The sequence below is a fragment of the Periophthalmus magnuspinnatus genome, chromosome 24, assembly GCF_009829125.3.
Source record: "Periophthalmus magnuspinnatus isolate fPerMag1 chromosome 24, fPerMag1.2.pri, whole genome shotgun sequence".
Taxonomy (NCBI): domain Eukaryota; kingdom Metazoa; phylum Chordata; class Actinopteri; order Gobiiformes; family Gobiidae; genus Periophthalmus; species Periophthalmus magnuspinnatus.
Genome location: NC_047149.1, coordinates 8649623 through 8676898, shown reverse-complemented (window position 1 = coordinate 8676898; position 27276 = coordinate 8649623). Strand labels below are relative to the sequence as shown.

The 27276-nt window shown below is 39.0% G+C and overlaps 1 protein-coding gene across 1 annotated transcript in view; it reads right to left on the bottom strand.

Annotated features, from left to right (window-relative positions):
• Nucleotides 1-27276, bottom strand: part of sipa1l1 (signal-induced proliferation-associated 1 like 1) — a 130785-nt gene that overhangs the window by 26645 nt on the left and 76864 nt on the right. The window contains exons 4-11 of the mRNA XM_055232292.1: nt 25480-25563; nt 22779-24338; nt 21575-21800; nt 20492-20622; nt 15635-15823; nt 11291-11465; nt 8341-8444; nt 7528-7685 (exon numbers count right to left, since the gene is read on the bottom strand). Coding sequence (XP_055088267.1) covers nt 7528-7685; nt 8341-8444; nt 11291-11465; nt 15635-15823; nt 20492-20622; nt 21575-21800; nt 22779-24209 — 2414 coding nt within the window. The 5' untranslated portion in view covers nt 24210-24338; nt 25480-25563. The remainder of the gene's footprint in view (nt 1-7527; nt 7686-8340; nt 8445-11290; nt 11466-15634; nt 15824-20491; nt 20623-21574; nt 21801-22778; nt 24339-25479; nt 25564-27276) is intronic.

Genomic DNA, 27276 nt, shown 5'->3' with positions numbered 1-27276 from the left:
TTGATTTCAGTTCAAAAAATAAATTTAAAATGTAAAATCTGGCTTACAGTTAAACTTTCCTAAACACTTTTTAAATAAAGAATAATGTGTGTGTCTGCTATATAGTTACAATCTATGACACCTGAGAAGCATTACGTTGTGTATGTTGTGTTATATTTTAAATCGCAATAGTCATCTAAAATGAATTAAAGACTGTGATGCCAAATGAGAGCTGGCGATGCGGTAAACATCACAACAAAGCGCCTCCAAGTTGTTTGAGGTCCGACGGAGGTGCCAACAACAGGATTGTTTTGTTTGTTCTCCAATTATCGTTGCATCGCCAATTTGCACAAAGTTAGTACAGAGCAGCGAGCATGTGCTGGTGGCGGCTAAAGAGGGTGTTGAATATAGAAGTATAAAGATAACTCACACATGCATGAATCACACTAAATACAGCTTGAGTAGATACACAGTGAGGGGAACTATGACATGGATAAAAGCATGTTTGTGCATAATCACCACATACCCGATTAGTCTCGAGGAAGCTTTATACAAGGAACTTTTATAAAATGTGCTTTACTAAATCATTTCAATCTATTGGAGAGTATCCACGGTCAAGGTCACGTTTTCATCTACAGAGACTTCTTGGTAACTCCCTCACAGACTAAACTTTGAGTAAGCCTGTGGTATGCACATCAGAGGCGGTCTGTACTGTCTGGTATGTGAGGAACTCCGCAGAGCACAGTGAAGAGGAAGCAGAGGAGAACGGGGAATGCCAGCCCAAATCCTGTCCAAAACATCGGAAATCTCCCAGTGAGAAAGATCCGGCAAGTGGTTTAGAACAAATGACCCTGTATCAAATGAATTCAAGTTATTGCTATGCCTGGAGTAACAGAAAGAACTGCATTACATTTGTCCATGGTATTTTCATTATTTCACAGCAGTAAAAAACTTGTATATTTAGGTAAGTCTGTGGAACCAATCAGGCAACGCAATATCTCCATGTAGATAGGAATATGGCAAATCGACCATCTGAAAAGTTACACAGTGCAACTTTAAGCAAATCCATTACCGGTACTTTAAATGCTGTACTGTTTGGGAAAATGGACAGCGAAAAATGATAAAATACAGATATTCAAGTAGTGCACAACTTACTACATCTAAAATATACAGTGGTGGTGGTGATACAGTGAGGAGAGTTTTTGCTCAATAGTGATAGTGTTGCTAGTTTGAACCCAGCCTTTGAACCCTGTCCTTAGGCAAGACACTGCACTGCACTGGCTTGTTCCTGTCAGTTTCAAGCTGGAAGGGCATCTGGCTCATCTACTGCATAACTGATTTCCAGGGACAACCTCAAACAAATGAATGACACATCGAAAGTGCCAAAAATATTGTGAATTTGACATAATACATGACAACTACCAATGGAAATGTATGCCCTTAAACAATATATCACTATATATCTATAGTACAAAAAGAGGTAAAGATCAGAAATACATGAAAGGCCTATACCCTTTTAATAAACACAAGAAGCCCTGTGTCTATGAGTCACTGTGGATCGCTGACTGAACTCTATTCCAGGTGAAAATTGCCAGTTGACAGGAGCAAAGCTAAAACGGGCATACTCGTCCCACACGCCCCCCGCTGTAACGTCCCGGTATACATGCTGACAGCGGAAATAATCATATTTTTAATAAGCAACTCCAGTCAATATGGCACCCACAGCTTTCTAAACATGTACCTTGCAGATACAGAACTGTCACATTATGGCTGTGTGAGACAAAATGGTTCATTCAAATAACTGAAGACATGTGTAGGCTTCATAGACTGTATAGAGAAGTGAACTAAGGGAGTGTGACGTCACCAATAGTGTTCGGCTCCAGTCAAATGAAGCTCATCGAGGCTAGAAGGTATAGGGGGAATCGGATCCAAGTTACATATTAGTAATTTAGACCACAAGTATCATAGCAACCAAAGAGCCAATCCGGAGGAAGGTGGTTGAAAGTAACGCCCCTTCTCACCCACACCACTGGTTTAACAGGGAGTGGGCACTTAGCAACTCTGTCAGTCACACCTGTTGCTAAAGCTAATGGGAGTGACCCCGGGGAAAGACGGCGCCTGCTTTGTCTGATATTAATGTTTATATCTTGACTTATGGACATAATAGCAAAATAAAAACACCAGGATCATGTAGAGTGGGTTAATATGAACATTTTAAGACCAAAATAATGAGGCTCACTGCAGCAGTTACAGAGAGAGGGGGGACAGTTTTTCAATGTAAAGTGAATTGGAGCTAGAGTCGATGGAGCCAGAAGTGCACCCCTTGTTGGTATGGTTTAGGATAATTAATTGATATTATATAATCTATCAGAAAAGTGCTTATAAATGTCTTGGTCAAGGTTCAAGTTTATTGCACAAAATGAATGGAAAATTACACAGTAAATCTTGCAAAAAACGTGTTATTTAAAAAATGCTTTAAACATTTTCATCTAAGTGGACTACTGCAAAAATATACCTTTTAAAAAATGAGTGTTAGAGCCATATGAACCATCTCACACTCTGAGGACTTCAGGGACCGGCCTCCTGCTGGTGCCCAGCGTCAGGACTAAACAGGACAAAACCAGGACAAAACCAGGACAAAACCAGGACAAAATCAGGACTCAACCAGGACTCAACCAGGACTCAACCAGGACTCAACCAGGACTCAACCAGGACTCAACCAGGACTCAACCAGGACTCAACCAGGACTCAACCAGGACTAAAACAAAGAACTCAGCATTTCAGTTTTATGCAGCTAAAACCTGGAACAGCCTTCCTGAAGATGTGAGACAGGCCTCTACTTTAACAATGTTTAAATCCAGGCTCAAAACATGTGACTGAAAGGTTTTTATTCTGCACTTTTCTTTTTTTATGTTAATTTTAAGATGATTATTGATGTTTTGATTTGTTTGTATTGTAATTTTGTATTGTAATTGTCTTTCTTATTCTGTAAAGCACTTTGTATAGCACAATAAACTTGCATTGCCTATAATTTTTAAGTCAAATTACACGGTTATTACTGTTAAATACAATACTTGACCTGTGGTTTTTCACTTTATTTATTTCTATACACATTTATATTAATTCATCGAACAATATCATTACAATACAATCTAGAAATACAACGACACTGAACTTTTTTTTCTAAATATGGTCAATTATCACATTTTTATAAAGCGCTTTTCATCTTCAAGGTTCAAAGCCCTTTACATCAAGGAAACCATGAGGAGCTCCATGAACACACTAAATAAATATCAGTTACTTCCTCTGTCAGTTTAGTCTACTTTGTGCTCGTATACAGTATAAATATAAAAAAGTTTGCAATATAACCACAGCAGTACAATGCCGACACCGTTCTATGGAAGCTAAATGAATCATGCAGCCATCTCAGAGAGCACTGTCTAAAGTGTGTGTGGAGAACCAATGAATGATTTAAATAAACTGCGACCTTTTTATTCCCATTCTCTTCTCAGCACTGAAACATCACTCAATACATTACACTCAGCCACTAAAAGCACTTGTACCAATCTCCAACGCCATGAGTCAGACACGCGGGACGCTCACTCAAAAGGCCACAGCCAGGTATGAGAATCTTAACAACAGCATATTTCAATGGCGCCAACAGTAACTAAACACAGTACAGCAGTGTGGTAGTAGAGCGCTAGAGCGGTGACTAATATCTAATTATACTTTTGGAACTTTTCATGAATTGTTGAAAAATAATTAAAAGGTTTCAAGCGTTTCAATTCTACATCTGTTACGCTTAAAGAAACAGTTTGTAAGATTTAGATTTTAAATTTCATAAAATGGCCTACCCATGTCCCCAGATATGAGGTAGGCATGTTCAGATCAAATATAGATTCTACCATAGACTGTATGAAGAAGTGGACAAAGTGTTTTTGACATCACCCACAGCGTTCGGCTCCAGTCAAAGGAGACTCATCGAGGCCAGATTTGTATGTTATTAATGTTAATATCTTGTTATATCTTGAGTTACGTAAAACAATGGCAAAATAAAAACACCAAGATCATGTAGAGCGGGTTATTACTGACATTTTAAGCCCAAAATGACAAGCCTGACAGCAGTAGTTACAGAAAGAGGGGTGACAGTTTTCTAATATAAAGTGAATTGAAGCCAGAGTCGAAGCAGCCGAGCAGGTTAGCTACGTCCATTTATAAACAGTCTATGGCTTGTACGCATAACAACTGTAATGCTTACTACTTTTTAATTACTAACATACTGAACATGATGGTAAAATTGTTTATGTAATAATTTGATGTTGTGGTTCTTGTTACGGACAAGGCCTATATGAACTTTTAGAGAAGAATATGCCCTGTTGCCTGCTCTGCTGTTCTTTCCTTCTGTTCTTTCTGCTCTTGTGGCTCCATCCTGCCTGCATTCCTGTGCATGCAAAAGCGGTGATGTGCGCGCACACTCTACACGCTTCTGCTGGCCCTGCTCCGCCGCCCTGCTCCGCCGCCCTGCTCCGCCGCCCTGCTCCGACGCCCTGCTCCGACGCCCTGCTCCGACGCCCTGCTCCGACGCCCTGCTCCGACGCCCTGCTCCGACGCCCTGCTCCGACGCCCTGCTCCGACGCCCGCTTTGTTGTTGCACATTCAAGCTTGTCTTTTGTTTTACACCACACACTCACTTCACACCTACATCACTTTCATTCACAACACGCACACTGCATTACACTGATTCCAACAGACTCTCAACCTCATGCCGTGTTTTTGTTCATTAATCTTAACTGCACTTATTTTATTGTAAATAAATCCTCTATCTGCAGGTTAAGGCACTGGCAACAAGGTTCAGTTGTAATTGTAATATCTTTATTAAAAGAGTAAAAGTGCAGGATACATACAGTTCTTTTAAGAGATTCTGGGTCACACATACGTCCATCTCACGTCTGAACACTGGTCTGGTCGACGGTTTTATAAAGAGGTAGGGTTGACTACTCTATTTTGTTACATATACGAGAGCAAAAAATAACTAGTAAAAGTAGGCCATTTCATGAAAAATACACAAATGAAAGTACCGGTATTGAAGTACTAAAGTACCAGTTTTAAAATGTAGCCTACTTCAGGGTTTCACATAAAATATTTTTATTCTGATCAAGTCTTGAGAGTCCTGATTATTACTGAATATAACTACAAAGCAGTTCCAGATAAGTAAATCATTCATGGGTAGATTTAGAGAAAAGCCTATGACTAAATCATTTATGAGAAACACAACCCAAATGATGAATCACATTAAGTATCTTCAGTGAGTCGCCCTCCTCCATTCATACTTTTAATCCTGTAGTCCTCCATATCCACTTAGTGAGGGAAAGACAAATGTACTGCAGTAGGGAGCGCAGTAGCAGTACAAACACAGTGCGTTCCTGTGGCTTGGGTGATTTGAGTTTTATAAATAACTAGTGTGGGGGCAGAGGAGCTCTTCCAGTACCTGCGACCTGCTGCCCACCGCAGCCCGGGCAGAGAGCGAGAACAGAGGCTGTCAATAACTGCTGCAGGGGAGGGGGCGGGAAGGTGTTGTTTAAAGGTGCACTATGTAACTTTTCAGATAGAGAAAGGAAGAAAGGTTGACTTGTGCGCTAATAGAGGCTGAATACCAGACAATGCACGATAATAGAATACTAGACGTGACCCAGGTATTAAATGCAATATTGTACTTAAAAAAATCTGTATTTTAACGATATCCAGCTGCTCTCATCTGTATGTATGTAATATAGTGAGAAATAGAGGTTTAATCAGGTTCAACAATTGTGAATTTACTTCTTTGGCATTTCGGGTAAAAAACAAACAAACAAAAAATATACAAACAAAATAAGCAAAAACTATATCATGGTTCACCTTTCACGGTCTCGCTGTTTCTGGGATTTTTTAGTGCAGTTTTGTTTGTATTTTTCAGTGTATGAACGTGCATTGTGTTCTGCGTCCTGATTGGCTAAGGGACTGTAGACCATTGTCCATCAGTCAAACACAAACACACACACAACCACACAAACTCCTACCATTCTTTATAGGTATATACCATGTTGTGTAAATAGTTCCTGTGCATTGACGGCCTGTAATGAAGTCCTGTGGGACGTAATTAGGGACCTCACACATTGTCCCCGAACTGCAATTAAAAACTCCTTTAATGGACAAGCTAACAGCCATAGTGCTACAGAAGACAAGAATCTGACAGTACAACAGCTAACAAGCACCACGAGGAATACACCAAGCATACAGCTAGTCATTATTAGTTTGAAAATGTCCCCTGGGTGGCGTTTGTTAAGATTTAATAGTGCGTATTTGTGACAATGTGCTAATAATTTGTAAGTAGCAAGAGAGGCTTCCAACACAGTAAGCCCACTCCAATGCTAAAGTGAGAACGTACAGAGGAGGTGAGGGATCCTTTGGGAACAATATTGTTTTAGTTGAACTGCAATAACAAAGAAAGAGAGTTATGTAATTGTGAAACTACTTTGAAATACCAGGTAAGAGTTAGAAAGTTTTGGAAATAGTTTTTTTTGGGAGAAAGGTGACAATTCTGGCAGGTTAAATAGTGAAATCTTTGGCCGTTACACTTTTTTTTACGATCTTTGATAACATCCCATGATTGTTAAACGTGCATTATGTAACTTTTATAGTGGGGGGCCATCACCTGCTTGTTTCCATGGAGATGGGTTTATCTGAGATTTTTGTCTGAGTAGCATCTTGCATTTAAAAAGGATTGTGTGTTTGTGTCTTCTATATAGTTATAATCTATGACACCAGTGGATCATTATATTCAAATTTGGACATTTTAAATCACAATATTCATCTAAAAACAACTTCAGACATAATTTAAAAACAAAACAAAACTGGAGAACGAAGTAAGAACAGAGCAGTGAGCCTGTGCCGGTGAACACGGGTGTTGATCAGCAATATGGCGTCTTGAAAATAAACAATTAAAAGATTGCTCAAACCTGCACGAATCACTCCAAAAACAATTTCGAGAGGGGAAATGAGAATGAGAAACAACTATAACATGGTGAAAAAGGTCCGCTTTAAAGAATTACAGGTAGTTTTATTGCTCAAAAATGCCTTACTTAGAGCAGGGTCGCTTCTCCACATGTAACTTGGAGACCACTTGACGCTACTTGCCCAAGAACTGTACTGTGGAACATTCTAGGCAAGCAATATCATTTCCATGGAGACATACAGGTGGCAGGCCTTTTACCAGATAAGTAACATGGTAAACCTTTCATTATAAGCCCCTTACAGTCTGCTACCTTAGCCAACAACCTCTTCAATCACCGATATATTAAATACACTCTCTCTCCCATTCTTCTTCTCCTCTTTTCCACAGCAGCAGCAATACCATCAGCCTCTTCATCCCCTCTGCTTCACCACCAAAAATCTATTTCTTTATTGCATCAGCCTAGTTTTAAACCTATAAGATCCCATTAAAACACTATTCTTCCTATCGCTGTGTGTAAGTCTCCTCTGGTTGACTGAGCTGCAGTGTTGCGTCCTTACCTGTAGGAGGTGTTTTCCGAGCAGGGGCTGTGAACACGGACCACCACAAAGACGTGTTGGAAGTGTGAGCGGATGTTTTTGGGAGTGAACGGGAGCGCTCCTGGTTCCTGGAATACTATGGTTACTATGTCATTCCCAATATGGCGCTTCCTCAGTAACTGCAAAGCCACAAGATGGAAAAAAAGACAGATTAATGCGAGTATATTTTAAATCATCAGAAAAAACGGAATATGGTATCAATAGATGGGATTCGGGAGTTCATATAGTTTAAACTGAGCTGGAGGCAGGGCAGAAGTCTATGGTGGAATTTGTGGTTTAACTGTCAAATCGTAGATGTGTTGACCCGGTTTATGGTTAATATCTTTGCAATTAATGGACCTGTCCACATGAAACAAAAACAAACAAAAAATCCAACAAAAGTAATTTTTTTTACCCCCAGACAGTGATGCCGTTATTCAGCCCCAAAGATGTGATTGTTGCCAGTTGAAATACCGGTAATCGTAAAACAAAATATGAATATGCCAGGTTTATGTTGCCAATCCCAACAAATAACGATCAAATTCATTGGATATTTCTTTTAATATCAGTACATCTCCCATAGAAGTATCCATGGGTTTCAGCTTCCTGTTATATCCTGCCATTTTGAGGACTGTTGACCATTCAAAAGATACACAATTTTGCTTTGAATGATTGTTGATCGGGATGACAACGCTCCAAACTTTCCATCATTCTGAAACCCATGGATAGTCCCCTGTCCTCCATCTTAAATGATTACACCATCAAATTCTACAACGTAAATCCAACATGGCTCACCTGCTGTTTGTTGTTGGGTGTGTAGGGGAGCATAGTGGACACGTGGAACATAATCTCATAGTCCTTGTAGGTTGTGTACATGGAGTGGGTCCCAGTAGAATCGGCTGTTGGAGAGACAAGATTTTACTCTCTAGATTTCGAACGTAAACCCTTACTTAAGTGGGGTACTAACTGCTAGCAGATAACATATTTAGATCACCATGTTACATTTTATTCCATTGAAAATTCACCCAAAACAACATATTAACATCTTCCCCTCCCTTTTCTATCCGCACTAAGTCACTCCCCTTTCAGAGAATTATCACAACACAGTCAGCGTGCATCCCACTAATGAAACTACTGCACATTACTTCAGGTTTGTCAAGTTGCTGTGTACAGTTTCGTATCACGCTGTACATTTATGGAGAATGGCATGTGGGAGCATGGGTGACGTCGGCTTGTGGGCTTACAGCAAGTTCAAGCAGGGCCCGGGGAGATCGCTTCATTACTGAAACATGCATGGATGACATCTAAAACCTCTTCAGGCATGTTTTTATAACATGGTAGAAAACACAACAAAAAAATAGATTTCAGTATTGATTTCATAAACATAAACAAGACATACATTTAATCAGTGCCATTTACACAAAAACATTCCTCCAAATCATGTTCCAGACCACATGTTTTTACTGAGTTGAATGTGGACTGCTCCATTAAAAAGACCTAAGGTAATCACTGACATTGATTAGACATGAAAGAATCTCGATCTCGTTCATTACTTGCACAGTCCTGTCTATAAACCTTTATTTAAGTTGACGGCACATTTTATATCCATTAATCAACCTCAAACGGCAGAGTGAAATTGTAATATCGACTACAAGACAGTCTACAAGACATTTCATACAGCAATTATCACTATGCCTGCTTTTAAATCACAATCTTTTATCAAATTGTGTGGCTCTCCAGAGAAGATTTTTTTTAAAGTGCCTATATTACACTATTTTATGATTCACGTTATGTTGTTTCCTCTTCAAAAACAGACTTGGAGTTTTGTTTTATTCAGTGATGTTTAACGCACAAACTCTGCATATTTAGAGTCCTTCTTTCAAATAAAAAACACTGTTCCACCTTATGATGTCATGTGGGAATACAGGAAGTGCTCTACTATGACACTATTATGACTAACAAACCTAATCCCATTCTCAAATAGACCTTTTAATGTGTCTAGAGCCTAAATGTTTTGAATATCTGTCTCTGAATTTTAGCTATATGTAAATTACGATGATGTATGTAACGGTAGAAACAGTAATAAAATTAGTAGTAATAGCAAAATTATTCCGCAAAAACCACACATGTTTAACTGCTGAGCTATAGCAACAAACCTTTGCATTTCAGACCACCTTTGTACAGCGCGGCAAGGTCTCTATGGAAACAAGGCATTGTGATTTCTGAAGAGGACATTCGTTAAATAATTACTTCACCGTTTGCAATCAGATCTGGATTTGAGTTCGATTCGTCTTTCAGATGTTCTACAAACAATCCATTTCCGCTAATGACGCTAAACCACATTAAACTGTCTAATTGTGAGCGAGCGTCCCCGTCTCACTCCTTCCTCCTCCTCTTCCTCCTCCTCCTCCACTGCAGCCTGTTATTGACGCCTCTGTTCAGGCAACAAAGCGGTCACAAGGTGTTTCACAGGCCATACTTAACCTAGCACAATTACAGCAATTAATTACAGCGGTTCCTGTGGGAGCGATCAGGACTGTGCCATTAGATTTGAGTGTGGGTTTAGCTTAACATTACAGCAGACAAGTTAAGATCAACGAGGACAGAGAGCTAATGCAATATGTCTAAACCAGTCTGAACTAGTGGAGGGACAAAAGGCTACAGAGGGAGCTAGTTCACAAACACTGACTTCAGATAAAACCAAGTCGATGTCATTCAGGTCCCGCCAAATGTGATCATTTGAACTGTGGATCAAATGGTACCACAGTCACACATTTTAGCTTCACTTAATTAGATCGTACTGGCACTGTAGAGGCTGAATCTAGTTGTTGGATATAGTAATGGAATTTACAGTATTTGTCTTCAACTAAATGTGCCTAGCTGAATTAGATAAAAATGTAAAGCCATACAGACAAACATTTAAAAAGCACAGAATGTAACGATCTGGAGGTGGCACATCACCTGCTTAGTTCCATGGAAATATAAAGCTATAGGCAAGTTTTATGTCATACTGTGGAAAATTATGGCCAATTTTTTTAAAAAACATGCTTTTATTCTAGTCTATTTTCTGGCTCTTTGTACACTGTGTCTTTAAATGTATCCAGGAGCTTTCAGTTGTAAAAACATGTAAGGCATTTTTCACCTTTAAGAACAGAACAACAGTTTGGGAACTTCTAACATAAAAAGTGTGTTTAAACTGAAACGTGACTTACCAATTCTACACTTAAACCACAACGGGGCCTGAAAGACTATTTCTAAATAACTGCACATAAAGCTTGAGAAAGTGGTTCAAATTGTGGGTCACAAGATGATTTCAAGATGCAATTTTAAAATTCTGACACTCAATTCTTATAATTAAGTATATTTAAGGTCGAATAGCTCACTTAAGCCTGATTCAACACTAAGCTGTACCTAACCTTTATCTGAGAAATTATATTTGGTTGTAGCTTTTAAAGACCTCTATCAATTGAAGCTATAGTAGTTAATGTCTCCACTTCTTGAAAAAGTAAACAGCTCATTATGAAATCTCTTATCTTTATAAAAAGTGTCCAGATGTTGTCCTGGTGTTACATGTCTAGTGATAAATGTGATCTTCAGTGCTGTGAGCTCAAAACTACTTTCCTTTCTGGGACAACAAAGTTTAACGCACTTTTAACCTACACAACTTAAACCTAAACTAACTTTTTACACCCCTTAGACATTCCATAGAATATACAATTAAACATAACCGAGTACTTGTACATACTCTTGGTGTCCAGCTGTGCTCTGTACTTGGTGAAGCCCTTAAGGCGGACCCTCTCTCCGAGCAGGTGTAAGAACTCATCGAGAGCAGGACCAGAGGACTCGTTGTTGTACATCTCCTCCTCTCCGCTCTGTCCCGCCATGCAGTACATGACCCCCACCTTCCTCTGGAAACTCAGCTGTACAAAAACAACAGGACAGAGCCGTTAGAATGAGGAAACAAACTGCAAAAGAGGCCACTGCAAATGTGCTTTTATCTTGTATCTGCTTCTACTGTATAAATGTTGGACCTGATTATATTAGTCACTATTAAAAGGATGTAAGATTTTGATTTTAAATTCCAAAAACATGTTGAAATATAGCTTTTACTGATAATAATTATAATGTGGATTTATTGTAACCACAAACACAAGAGATGATTTCACATTTGTTTATTTAACTTGGTGTTTTGGTTCTCAAGATGATTATCCAATCGGAAAAGCAAAATGAGCGTTGTCGTTTGGGTTGCCAGTTTCAATGCAGAAATCCAGTTGGTTTAAACCTAAAGGAACTCTCTCTGAGCTGCATCGTCCCTACCTAAACCCCAGCATCTGCAGTCAATCATTAATCAGTGCCTTTGCTGCTGCAGTGTACGCTGTCCATATTGAGAAACAGAAAACTTGTATGTGTCCTCTATCTGCAGGTTAAGGCACTGGCAACACAGGTTTATTTGTGATTGTAAAACCTTATTTAAAGCTGTAAGAGGCTAAATACAGTTCCTTTAAGAATTACATATGGACTCTGCAGTTTGAGTATTTTTTTTTTACTCAGACAAATCTATAAATGTTTGTGTCTTCCTTTGAGTTGATCGTCATTTAGAACCACCTTATCCGTGGCTTAGTATCCCTTTGGACTTGTTTTTTTTTTCTTTTTAGACCAGGTTTAGCCCTAATTTAAAAAAGCTGAATATGATTTTAGTGGAATTTGCTGTGAAAAGTCTGAAAACCACCATTTAAATTCAATCTGTATATTTCCCTTTCTTACTTTCTCCTGTTGCCAATTCAAGAATGGTCATGCCAATGGTCGTACAGAGGACAGAGAGGGTAAAAAATACAAATAAATCCCTAATCTGTACATGTATTCTTGTAGTTAGGATGTTGACATTTTAGACAGGACTTGTGTTGGCATTTTAAGAATAAGCACTCAGGTCTCAGCAGTGATCGCTCCGGAGCCATTTTGCAGAGCGATCATGCTGACATTTAGAGAGTTCAGCTCCAGATGATCACACCAGGAACAGACACATTGGTTTTCATTAGAGCCTCAAAAAGAACTAGGTGACACAGGTGGTCTGATGGGAATGCTCAACAAAAATGGACTTTTAATGAATTTGACTTTTTATGGATAAACACTGCACTTACATGTATCAGCAGTCTGACTTTTGAACCATTCTGTGATCTTGTTTGCATGTGCATTTTAACCATATATTTATTTAACCTTTAGTTTACCAGGCAAAACATTAACAACAATTCTTATTTATAGGGATGGGCCGATACGGATTTTTGAGCATGTACTGATATGCAATATTTTGTCTGCTGTTGTGGTCAGTAACTGATGCCGATAAACTGATTTCCTGATACTGATATTTAGCTTTTAAACTCCACCGTGAGACCACAACGTGAGCTTAATTTGAAGTAAAGCTCATGACTGACTACTTTACTGGCATTTAAAATCATTTGTTTGCAGTAGGATGAGACAGAATTTTTGCAAGACGAGACACAAGGTTGAACAAGACAAGATTTTGAAATAATTTACAGAAATCGAATCAATTCACAATTTTGGTCACATGATTTTTCATTTGTTTAATTTCTTATAAATTGTGTTGTGAATGTTTACTGTAGTTATAAAAATGACCAAACTAAGTCATTTTGATCATATGCTTTAATAGAATAAATGCATTTAGACTTTAAACTTACTTTAGTCAATATGTGTTTTCATACAAGATTTTCATACAACACATAAAAACATGAGATTTGATCAATTTAAATATTAACCAATGTAATATCCAATTCTGCATAAATCAACGCATGCATCACTACTGATTATTACAATATACTCAATATACATCATGTCTAATACACTTTTTTTCTTCTTTATTTTTCAAACGATTAGAGTAAAACTGGATCTGCTCCTCTGTTCCCTCTGTCGCTCTGGCTCCTCCCCCCTCGCCCCCTTTATACGCTCATGGTGCTGAGAGACACAAACAGAGGAGGAGCGCTTCTCTCCTCCTTTCTCACTTTAAACTAAGTTATGGATGAAGAAGCCCTACATATCTCTTCGTAGATCATCTTGGTACAATGTTTAACTGTGGAAAACATCACATGCTCCGCCCCTTCTGCGAGTGAAACAGACGCTCGTATATTTGATCGTGTTATTTCGCAATCTTTTTAAACCAACTGTAGCGTTGATTTGCGTCAATATTGGCCATATCACTACGAGATAAAAACTGGGACAGACTTTAAAGTGTTTTCTGTCAGAATATGTTAGCTTAAAGTCTCTATGTGGAGGAGTCTTTTAGCTACATCTGCTCAAAGACACGCAACTTTCCAGAGCTTGAGCGAGGCACGCAACTCTTTCATGCCTGTGTCAAAGGTAAAGACAGGATCAAATCTGGAGAGATCATTTTTCCCATGTGCACAGAATCTCATGGCAATTTTAACAATCATATAATGCTTTTCTAGTTCCACTTTGACTCAGTAGTCTGTTCAAAAAGGGCACACAAATATATCAGCATCGAGTATCGTCCGATATCGATACTGGAACTGATATACATCGTCCATAAACCAGGAAGTGCTCTTGGACAGTTGTTCTCTTTTTAAACTGTTCATGCTAGAATGTCAGGTTGGAAGGTACAAGGTTATTTTTTTTAATTAGGAAATAAGTTATGGTTTAGGTTACATGTAGGGAAATGGTTGAAAAAAAGATTATGTAAAGGTGAGGAAAACGATTAACGATTTGGATTAGTTAACATGTTAGAAGAAGTAATTTAAAAACACAAACTTATCATCTTCTAGTCTTATCCCAACTTAACCAAAAATAAATCATACAGCAGTCAAAAATATAACATGTTAGGCTTGTTCATAGCAGCAGAAGCTAACGTGTTACCATGGCGACCAGAGCTACATGATAACCTCCATCCCTCCAGACCCGACTATCTCGCACTAACCTTTTCACACCAAGTTAAAATAATAATTGGCTTTCCGAGCAGCACCAGATCTGAACCCAGACTATATCAGGCTGAAGTTAGAGCTAACAGAGGTCTAAAAAGAGACCAAACAACAGACAAGGTACTTCTAAATAATGTTGTTAGCATTATAATTGTCTCCTAATTAAACAAATACTCAAACTTCAAAGGGCCCCATGTACCACAGCTTGAGAAACACTGTTCTTGGTTATACTACAGATCATGGACTGGACTCAACCAGTAATCATCCTCATGTTGACAATAGCCATGCTGCCAATTTGTCATTTCAACATGTTACTTTCCCTACTTTTGCCAGCAGAGGGCATGAGACCCATATTACAAACTTTCCCGAATATGAAAAGGAAACACCAAGTACTGCACACACCATTTCCAAAGATAAAAGAAATAACAGCTTAAAATAACAACGCATCTAAGTCCAAAATCAATACAAATCTAATAAAGGCTGTTTCGACACAGCAAGTTATTTTCTGTGTTGCTATATTTTCTGAGAACAACAAGCGACTAAGCCTGTGAAAAAGAAGCCCAAAAATAAGCGACCCCACCTACACGCATATTTTAAAAAACATATTTAACATTAATACTGGCTTTAAAACGCTAACAGCCTGTATTTCTGTATTGTGTCTGTGCTGGGTTTATTAATAGAAAAAAACAGAACTGAAAAAAGGGTAAAAATCATCTTTTATACAGCATGAAAGTGACTCAAGTTGTCAGGAAAATCCAGAATGACTGTACTATTTATACAGAGATATCAGTCTGATCACCACAATAAGAGTTGTTTATTTCAGTGATGAATGTGAAAAACAGGAGCTCATTGGTCACCCATCATTTAGAGCAAAAATATATCACCTCAGAGTTTAGCGATTTACTCATTGCAGAAATCCGCAATATTTTTCAGTCTCCTGTGATATTTTTTCATAAGCAGCCATATTTGTTTTGATCCAGACGGACTATTCGTGTCCCTGATTGGCTGATTCACTTGTCAATCAGCTTGTGTACTCTGGATTCCAGGCAGACTCACAGAAATAAGCAACAAAACACACACAGCCAGTAGTCGCTAAGTTTGAGCCAGTCCTCTCACGTGTTCCCATGGTGATGTGTTGACCTTACCCCCTGCTCGTCCAGCTTCATGAGCTGATCGGTGACCTTGGGTGTGTTCAGAGCCAGGCGGAGGCAGTGCACGTTTAGCTCTGGCACCAGGTACTCCAGAACCTCCTTCAGGGGGAGCCCTCGAGCCAGGCCGTGTTTGGACGTGGAGGGGATGGCGTCTTCCAGGATAGAACCTCGCAAGGTATTTAACTGAGAGAAGGGAAAAAGATGTGAAAATATTCTGATTTAGCCATACATTAGTAGAACAGAGGTATTTCTGTTGTATCACTAACATGTAAATTGTACAAAAGCTCGATTTGACGTTGTATTAATACTTAACAGTGAAGCCTTTATTAACCCCTTACTACATAAATGTCAGATATCAACATTAAGCTAACGCACAAGGATACACGTTATATTTTATCTTGGTTTTCAGACACCTCGAGGGTTTTTTTAGTCATTTTACAACTATTTTCCACCATTATCCTTTACATGTTGTTTTTTGTTAATAAAAAATAGTTAATTGTATTGTATTTTTGAGCTATGATGCCCAAGTAATTATTTTTGCTTGTATAATTCATTAACTGCTAATTTTTTAAGGGCCCATATTACACTATTTTCTGATCTTTGTTATAATGTCACCTCATCATTGTTTCATTCACACATGTTTAAAACACAAACTCTGCATATTTAGGCTGAGTTTTTCTCTCAAACTGAAAACAGTGTTCCACCTTGTGACATCACGTGGTAATACAGGAAGTGCTTCACTGTGTTTTTAAACTCCACACACCTCCTCTAGAATAATTTGGATACTTTCAGCGCTGGTACTGCAAATCTCAGCAGAACAAAAGATAAAAGGTAGCTGTGAACTTGTAAACTACCACTACATGACATCACAAAGTGGAACAGTGCGTTTTGAGCTTTGGAGATCCAGACAGCCTAAAAACAGGGTAACTCAAACATGAAGTGACAAAACAAAACACAACTCCAGGTATGTTTTTGAGGTTTAATAACATTCTAACATGGCTTAAAGCTCACAAGAGTCCATTTTGCGTATTAAAGGACCTCTAAAGAAACGTTATAGCCAAGACAGACAACACAAACACTTCAATATTATCCATAAATATGACTACCTCAACATGTTTCAAATGAGCGCTCAAAAATAATACTTTTACATGTAGCTTCAAACATAGACGATTTAGTAATGAGGAATAACAGAGGACGTATTCATTGTTTAGTGTTTGAGGAGGCTCTCTAGTGGCTCTTGGTGTAAAAACTGTAGAACGGGCTCATTATCAAGTCTGAAAGTCACAATGTCCCCGCCAAGAATAGACTTATCAAACCACTTTCCGCTTATACACAAAACAATATGCAGTAAATAGACGAGCTCAGCAAAAACCAATGAAGTTATTTATTTATTGCCAAAGATGCCACGGAAGAAGTTAAATTGCTGAAGTATGAATAATTGAAGACAGATATAGCGTGACCTGAATACTGTCCGCTGGCTAATAGATAAATGCAATTTTTGAGTGGGGCAGTGGCTTTTAAAATTTATAGAGACGTTTGTTTTTGTGCTTGTGTGCACTGGCGGAGTTAGGTGCACTGGAGCTTTGGGGCGGGGTTACCCAAAGTGAGGCTCGACCTGTCACCATAACAAAATTTGATGTGAGATAAATATAACGATAAATGATGATATTGAAACTAATTGAGTATAAAAAAAATCTATAAAATGTAAAATATTTGCAATAAATAATAGGTGAACGAAATATTGGTTTGGTATTGGTATATTTCATGAGTCATAGAAGTTAGATACTCAGGCCTCTACAGCACAAATTTATTGGCTCCATCTTGTACTGCACGATAAGTCGATATAGTAATTATCCTGACAGGCCTAAGTTGGGCCCGTTGAGTTGTGCTGGGAATTGTAGGGAGTGTCTACTTTGATTCAATTTTGCACAGACCAAAAAAAAAAAAAAAAACATTTGCAAAATAAAAGGGAAACCAAGTCAGTCAACCCTCTTAAAAACACTCGCTATAGAAGAACCTTTTACATGCAAAATAGGGCTATACAATAATTTAAAAAAAAAATCTAACTGAGAATTTGAGTATTTGATAATTGCACTGACACATTTTGTTAACAATACACTGTGCCGCCCTAATGCAAAATGATTAGGTTTGGCCCTCAGCCCGCTAACAAGTATTGATTTTGGCCCACAAGGGAAAAAGTGTTTGGGCACCCCTGCTATCCAAGAGTTGCAGAATAATGAAACATTGACATAGGTATTAACAATTTAAAACAAAATTATATTGTTTGAATGGGAATAAGTCCACGAAATGCTGCATATAAACAGGGGAAAGCCATGAATAGAATTTTCACACTTTCATTCCTTCAATTTTTCAGTCAGACTCCATTAGTAAAATACTACACTGACTGTTGTACCAAGAGAAAACTAAAATCATATATATTTTTTAAATCATTCAGACCATACACCGGTGCAATGCAATTTACCTCAGATCCCACAGGCTTCTCACAGTCTGAAAACTTGACGCCACTGTTCATTATGGCACAAAAATAAGATATTAGCTAGCTGCCTCTTTGTGGTACTGCCCTTTAAGAACGATAACAAACCCTTAATGCTATAGACGTGTTTTGCTGTCTCTCAAAATAGCAATTAAAGAGTGGAGAAGGGGGCACCGTGGTGGCTCGTGCGTCATCTTTACTCATCGTTTCAGCTTCAGTTCTGTTGTTTATCTAGTGCAATCCTTAAGACTCTATTTTAAACCTGCTCCCAGACTCACAGATTACAGGTGACGGAGACGAGAGGGGGGAGAGATTTACCGTTTACGAGTAGCCATAATAGTGTTAGTAATAGTGTGTTTTATGTATTTAAATATGATACTGGTTCAATAGAAATGAAATAAAAGTGGACTACAAACAAGTTCTGAAATGCATGTGATTCTTGGATTAGTTTATCAGTTGATACTTCAGTCTTCCTTCAAATGTTTATGCTCATGGAGTTCTTTATCACGCGATTTCTACTTTTTATACTTATATTGAAAATTTTATCACAATTGGATTACTAACAGTAAGAAAAATCGCAATTATATTAATTTCTACATTGTAAAAAAACTGCATAGAGTACTACATAGACCATGATCATATGCTTTAGTTCAGCGCCGCCAATATAAAAGCTAAATAATGTAACTTTACTGGTGGAACCTACTTGTATCCATGGTGATGATATTGCTTTAGGTGGTTCCATAGTATGGTAAGAAGGCCAAGTATATTTTTAGCAATAAATTAATTGAATAAATGAAACATAGACAAATGTAATACTTTTGGGCTTTAGATAAATTGTGGCATTGGTGCATTTTGAATTTTAAATGGGATATTATGTAAAATCGACTTTTATAAGCATGTTATTGCAGTGTTCCCTCGTAATTAGCTCACTTAAGAGTTATATTTCAGCTGATTCATGCATGCTTGAGTAATCCTGCATTATCCTACGTTTGAGGCTTGAGTGCTCTGAAAATGTCTGTTTTCACCTATCCCCCATCTACGCCCACACCCAGGATAATTATTATATCGACTTATCGTTCAATATATGATAGATGGAACAATACTTTTTGTCAGTTTAATGTGTGGATTTTTTTCTTTGTATTGCTGGCAAAATGTTGGTTATTTTTCTGTCCTACAATGAGATTTGAACTGTACAAGGCTGAACTTGTATGACTCATTACAGGCACAAAAGTGTTGCATTTAGCTTTTTTTTCTTTTCCAGCTCAAACTTTTTAACAATTTTGTACATTTAGAATACTTTTTGTGGGATAATTCTACTTTATAGTTTGGTTTCAATACTATTGTTTACTATTGTTTACTATCGTATTGTTGTCTATATTTACTTCAGCATCATATCGCACTTCAACTACTCTATAGTTACTTGTGACTATTCAAAAAAAATCTGATTCCAGGTTGTACATGTAATCTACAAAAACATCACGTAGACATTGATGTGAACGAAAAAAATGCTGCTTGTTATGGTGAAATACCACTATGAAGAGACGGGGCTACATATTTTCTTGAAGATACAAAAGAAAAAGAAAAAAAAACAACTAAAAAAGTCCCTATTCTTTGCTATAAAAGATTGGGGAACTTATGTGTTTGAGATACAATTCAAGGGCTGAGGTACAATTAGCTATAGCATAGACCACCTTTTATGCAACTTTAGTTCTATTAGCAAACCTCTTTACATGAATGCAGTCTTTTCTAATGCACTGAGGCAGTAGCAGAGTCTGTGGTATACATTTGCCTCCCACACAGACTTCAGTGTAAAATCAGTGAGTACAGCGAGTGCTCTGTATTGACACATTGTGAACTCCCACGAGAGAAGCACAAATGTTTGCCGTATGTAAACGAGGGCTGGGTTATTCAGCATCATTAAAGTGCATGTGACAGGTTAGACCACTCACTTCACTAAAACACAGTTAACATAATTATATTTAAGATATTACTAAAAATCTGACTAAGTTTTTCAAGTTTTTTTTTTTTTTGTTTTTGTTTTTTTTAATTTTGGTGCCATTTATGATTTCACTTCCTGGTTGGACATAGGCTGCAGAGGTAATTCCACAACTGTTACTTAGAAACCATAATGTTAACAGTTATGATTTTGGGTGGGATTTTCCGTGTTGATGACATAGAAAGAGGCAGTTTGGTTACACTCAGCGCTACTTCTTGAATTTTTGTACTATTCGTCAACATTTTCCATTTGACTGGCATAAAACGAAGATAAATATTTACCACAGTCACCCACCAAACCACGTAATAACGAGTAAAACGTGTTATAACAGCGGCTGATTGGGGCGTGGATATAGCAGTACCTCGCTGGTCCTGAAGATGACCCTGTAGTTGTACTGCTGCCCGTGCTCCTTGTGCTCTTCGAGTTTCTCTCTGCGAAGACTCACCGCCACCGGCCCCAAGTTTTCATCCACACCCAGGTAGTTCCAATGCTCTACAGAGAAAAACAGGAGAAAAATGACTCATGTTAAACAAATGTGTCTTTAAGAGTATGGATGTTGGTACATCCGCACCTATTAATAAAAGCCCACAAATGGTTCATCTACAAGAGGTACATGCTTGGTACCAAATACAGACATGGTTATAAAGTATCCATATTTACCAATGCGTTTCACTTTTACACTTTTATCTCGATGTACTAAAGCTACAGTTAATGTCGGTGAATTCCTGTAAGTTGCACACACATAGAATACAATTAAATACATTGTTGTTTGGACTCAAGGACAGGACTGTGAGTTCCTGGGGCCCTGCCGCTGTATGAGAGCTCACAAAGATAACACTCTGACCAGAAGATCCTCCTTGATCCTACTGTAAACACACACGTCTCACGTCTTTCCCTCTGTCCTTTCTGGAGGGGCTGTAATTCACTTGTGCCTCGCTACGCTGTAGCTTAACCTATGAGAGACTCCATAATCCCTTCTAACTTTACATTTCAGATTCATGGTCCTCTTTGACACTTACACCAGAAAAGATCATCCTCACACCTTGAAAAACAAGATGGTCCAACAGCTCAAATGTGTAGAAACAAAGGCACCTGCGAGCTACAGGCTACAGCACTAGCATCATGAGCTATGGTCTGGCGCTAGTGTGCTGTATTTAAATCAAAAGAGAAATCTGTTTATTTCTGGCGTAATGCTATGTCAACTATGCCCGTTAAGTCTCATTTTCTTCTTAAAACAGACACATTGCCGTCTGTATGTATAAGGCCTATCAGTAGGAAGCACAGATGCCAGTCAGATTGAAACAATGCTAAAAGCTATTTAAGGTTTTATACAAGCTATAATGTTGACCGATTTATTTCTGGTGAAGACTTTTATATAGTCTAGAAAACTGATTTATTTATATTTTCATAGATCAGCATTTCAATATCAAAACTTGCCACTCACCTCGTAGGTAAAAGTACTTCCTGTAGTAGTATGCCCCCAGGTCCACATGCTCCACGATGTATCTCTTGGAGCGGTCCGTGTGCAGCCCCGGGCCGTCCTTGGGGGCCTCCAGCACAGCGACACCTGCGTTGGTGAAGTGAGAGGAGAGAGTGGAGTCCAGGGGCCCCTCCTCTGTGCTGCCCGAAGAACTGCTGCTGCCACTGCCCCCACTGCCAATGCTGCCCTGCTGAGAGGTCAGAGGTGTAAAAATACTACAGTGTTTGACTTAGAGGTGATTCACTATACTCCAAATAAACCTCTTTGTAATTAAAGGATCCATTTACTAGAGTACAGCACATTTGTTAATTCAACTGGACAATATGAATAATTCTAATAATTCAAAAGGTTACTATGCCATTTTTATGATGTTGGGGTGTAACCTGTAACATTGATGTCTCCATATAGATATTATTGCTTTGCCTGGAACGCTCCACAGTATGGCATTAAACACATCTTGTTTTTTTTTTTCGAATGACAGATGTTATTGCTAAACACTGAAATGTATTCATTTTAAAAAACATGCTTTCTTCATTCATTCTAGTGCTATACATAGAAACTTGCCTTGCCAAAGCAATAACTCCATGGAGAAAAACAGGCCACCCACCAGAAAAATGACATAGTGCACCTTTAAATTGAAATTTAATGATGACTAATATTGGCTTTAGTGGTAATCTACTACCATTGTGAAGTAGCAGCCAGACAACAGTTTGGAACGTTATCTCCAGTGTCCTCTCTCTCTCGAATACTGCACCATCAGAGAGAAACAATGCTCTGATATAGTCCTCTCTACTTCTGTCACGGTGCACGATTAGAGTGACTGTCTAGACAGTTGCTTCCCCATGAATTTCGTCCAAAAACATGCCTATATGGATGAAATAGGCAATGACTATCCAATAAAATGCAATGAAAACAACACTGTGATGTACCAGAAGGAGAATTAAACCTTAAGATAGTTGTGAGCGTCCCCTGACTGAACTACACAGTAACTACAGACAAATATTTTCAAATGTATTTTTTCCTATTCATATTGTTTATGTACAACCACCAACCCTGGACCGCACAATTAAACATATGGCAGTCAACACCAAAGCCATATGGTGTTACGACATACTGTTGAATACTGCTCTCAGTCACTATGAGACTGGGTAAGTAATGCAGTAGTTACCTGTTTGGCAGGCGCTATATTCCTCTCGCCCTCTCCTCCAATCTCATTCCTAAAACAGGGGCAGCTCAGGACCAGCTCGTTGCTCTTGTCATCTCCTGGGTCCAGCGCTGGATTAGTCCCGTGTCCCGTTCCATCCTTCGTGTTAAGCTCCTCCTGCGATCCACATGGCGACCCGTATGCTCCGCTCTGATTGGACGACAAGGAGGAAGTGGCCGAGGCGGATGCTGCAGCTGCGGCCGACGCCCCTGTGGTTGTGTTTTTACGCTTGGAGCCGCACTGTCTGCTTTGTACGGCTTCATTTAGGTCAAAGAGCAAAGACTGGATATCGAAATGGGCGAAACCTTTCTGGCACACCCACGGCTTTGGAGGGGGCGCGCTCTCGTCCGCTTTACCACTGTCCTCTGCGTCTGACCCCGCTCTGGATGTATCGCCTTCCACTTTGACGCTACGCAGTTTACGGAATATTGACTCGCTACCCGCTTCCGATTTAGACCTCCTTTTCAACTGTTTTTCTCTATCCTTGAGTCGGCTGGCAGGACTTCCTTTGACTAGCGGTCCATCGGGAAGATCTAAGGCAGCTTGCTTGATCGGTGCAACTGTTAGTAACTCCGACAACCTCTCTGGAGCAGGACTTCTCTGATCTGGCGCCTCCGCAGACTGGTAGCCTTTTAGCATATCGAAAAAGCTCTCTCCTGACACCCCATGTTTGTCTATGGACGACGTGCTTCCGTATTCGCGATGCATTGGAGTCCAGCCGGAAAACGACCAGCCTTCGTTATCCCCGTCCAACTCGCTAATGGTGATGTCGCTGTTGCTGCGCTGCCGGATCCGTCGCATGCCCTTCCTCGGTGAACCCAGGTAGCCGTCCGGGGACAGGAAGCGGTTGTCTTTGCCCTTGCTCTGCATCTTGTTCTTGAGTGTGTTTTGAATGTTGCGTAGCATTGAAGAGTCTTGCGGGCTAATGAGGTGACCTAGCTTGGCAGACAGGTTAGTATGGGCTGTAACTGCAGATATGTTACTACCGCCGCCACCACCACCGCTACCACCGCTGCCCCCGCTACCTCCACTACCGCCCCCTCTCTCCGATCTCTCGCTCCTCTCCGTTCCCATAATCCTCTCCCTATCCCCGCTTCCGGACCCAGAGGAAGAAGTTGTGGTTGAACTCGGTGAATCGGTTTCCACGGTGATATGCCAAACACCGCCGCTCCCTCCGTCTTTCCTGGGCGGCCAGTCAGCGACCCGAGCCCGCACGCCCATTTTAGGTACTCCGGGGTTGGTGCCTGTGTTGGAGGAGGAAATGTGGGCGCTCTCGCTGCGGGGTGGGGGGGCTCCTCCATTGGGAAGGCGTAAGCGGCGGGTGTAGAACTCGTCGGAGGCCGGCACAGAGCCCCCGACCGAGCGCTCCGTCTGGGAACGCTTGAGGCTGGTCATGGTGGTGGGACAAGAGGGGGACCAGGGAGGGACACTGGGCGAGGGTGAAGGGTTGGAGGGTTTCAAAATGAGGTCAACATATTTCCCACAACATGCAGTGATGGGGCGGCCTCATGGACACGATGGGAGCTGCAAAACAAAAACAAAATACAAGTCACGGGGTTGTCATCAGTGCATAACTAATACATGCTAATGATGGCAACTCCGATTCAAATTAATTATCATCCAAGGAGAAAAATTGTATGGAGGATTAAGTTTTGTATTTATTTTTACACCATTTTTTCTTAAAAATATGAGTCAACATCTAGAAATGTAATTGTTCATATTTTATGAAATATATAAAATAATAACAGTGTCTTTAAGTTAAACATAGAAAAATAAATGAAAAGGAGCAGAAAAAAGAGCAATCTTATGTTATCTGCTCCCTTTTCTATACAATACTTTAATGCACTGATACTTACTAACCTCTTAAGCCTGCCCGAACAGTACCAGTATGACCCCGCCCTTGGCCACACCCACTTTTTTTTTTTTTTTTTTTTTACTGTTAATACAGAAATTTCCAACATCCTCTACATGCCATACATCGTTTTAGCCAGTTAAACCAATTCAAAATAAATGAGCACCGCAAACGCAGCTTCAGCCACGAAACCTATACATCTTTTGAAGGCAAAAGACCAGCTGAGTTTAACTGAATCATAATAATTAGTCTAGCCTGAATAATTACCCAGCAAGCAGTCAAAGAGAGCCGCAAAATGAAGAATATGATTACCGGAAAAGTCTAGCTGTTTTCTTATTAAAAATCACTTTTCAAAACATAAAACTCAGTATTTTCAAGTAAAGCAGTCTTATCAATAAAAAATAAGACTTTTCGAGAGACTTTAATATTGTTCTCCAGATGTTACCTCTGCCCCTGGTGATAGTTCTGCACTTTTTTGATTATTTTTACCATCCTTTGACTTCTGAGCAATTTTTGAACCCCAATTAAGGACAGGATAAAAAAATGAATTGGGACAGTCAAAAAATGTAATATTCATCATTAGTCAATATTATCTATATTTCTTTTTTAATATTCTATCATGTTTTGTTATGGACAACAAATGGATGAGCATGTTTGCTGTAATCGGGGACAGTGCAGACAGTGTAAATATGCCCATCAACTATCAAATAAAATAAAATAAATAAATATTCCACCCATATTTCCAATTGTATTTAAAAGACAAAGCTGTTTACGTTCCACATTTCTCCTGTACTTCCACAAAGTATAGCTCACCTTGACCAGAGTTGGAGGGGCCGATGATAAAGTTGAGTCAGTGTTTGTCAGAGAGCTGCCAGGCTGCTCATCTCAGCACCGCATCTGAAAAACACACACAAAAGAAAACCCATTTAACACTTAGCAAAAATTAATGTCACTTTTAGAATGGTTAAAAGGCTGCAGGTTTTCAAAAGAGATTGTGAAAAGCGCACTGGTGAGACGGTCGGCAGCAGCTCAACCTTCGCTCAGACCGCACTCACGTCTCCATGGCGATGAGTTTGAACGAGTGAGAGTGGGAGGGGAGAGAGAGAGAATCATGCTTCCTTTACAGTCGCCAGGATTGCTCTTCAGGTGGATGTACTGTCACTACTAAAACTGAGAAAATGTGTAATGAAGGCATGGGAGATGTAAATAAGGGCTGTCAAAAGTATCGCAAATCAGATACTAATCAATCGAAAACTATGAAATCTACCCGGACTACTGAGGGATTACACAGATATAAGACCACATGGTAATTATAAAAGAAAATACTACTCCCATTGTCTAAAGAAAGAGTGTTTTTACTATCATTTTGGTATGAGAGTATCAAATCTATTCCTTAGTATCAAGTTGGTATCGAGTTTGAACACAACAGTTCTAAATTTGCATGTCAATTTCAGGTTTAATGCAACGTTGAAACTTATTCATATTTGTTTGGGATTGGCTCCACAAATCTTAAAATCCTTTCAACTGACAATGAGCACATCTTTGAGCTGAATAATGGCACCACGTTCTAAACCTACTGTGCAAAAAATAAGTCCCCTTTTTGTTTATTTCCTGACTGAGAAGATATGACCCAGTTTTTGTTTCATAATGTCATGCAAGCAACTTAACTGTCCAGAATGTACATTAACCTAACAAACATTAGGATTGTGATTTATGTTTTAATAGTAGAATTGTGTTTGGTATTTGTATTTTAAACTTTCAAGCTGATAAAAACAGAGAGAAGACTGAAATCTGAACTGCCATGTACTTTAGAACATGTGTGTAGACGTCTAAACTACAGCGTTGGCAGATTTTCTACATATTTAGATGGAATGCTTTGTTGTTTGCGGAGGAAATTAGGCTAACTTAAGTGCAGCTTTACAATAAGGCAAAAAAAGAAAAAGAAAATATATTAAAAAGCCCATATTGTGCTATGTTCTGATCTATGACATAATATTTCCTCATCAAAAACAGACCTGGAGTTGTGTTGATTTCATTCACATGTTTAACACAAAAACTTTAACAAAAAACACTGTTCCACCTTGTGATGTCATTTGGTAGTACAGGAAGTGCTCCGTTGTAGTGTACCTTTCAGTGAAGGTGTTCGGAGTTAAAAAACACAAGATTCAACCCTGGAATATCCAATCTCTACTGAACAAAAAGGTAAAAGGTAGGTGTTAAGAGCATTTTGAGCTTTGGAGACGTAGACAGACTAATAATACAGGGTCACTCCAACATTCATGGATGAAAAAAACGGAGGAAGTAATATTATTATAACATGGCTTAAAGCTCACAAGAATCCATTTTGTGTAATATAGCACCTTTAATAACTTTACTACTTATTGTTGGAGGATAAGAATAAGGATAAGAACTGAGAAGAGAACAGAGATTATGAATGACATAATAACATCCACTCACAAATGTGCTAAAATGTGCCTTCACCGAGATTTAAATATAACACAAAAAGTAAATGGACTACATATTTTTCCATGTTTTTTACATCAGTGCATTTAACCTTTTATTCTTGCTTGTAAGATTACACACTGCAAGTTCCCGTACTTTTTATAAACT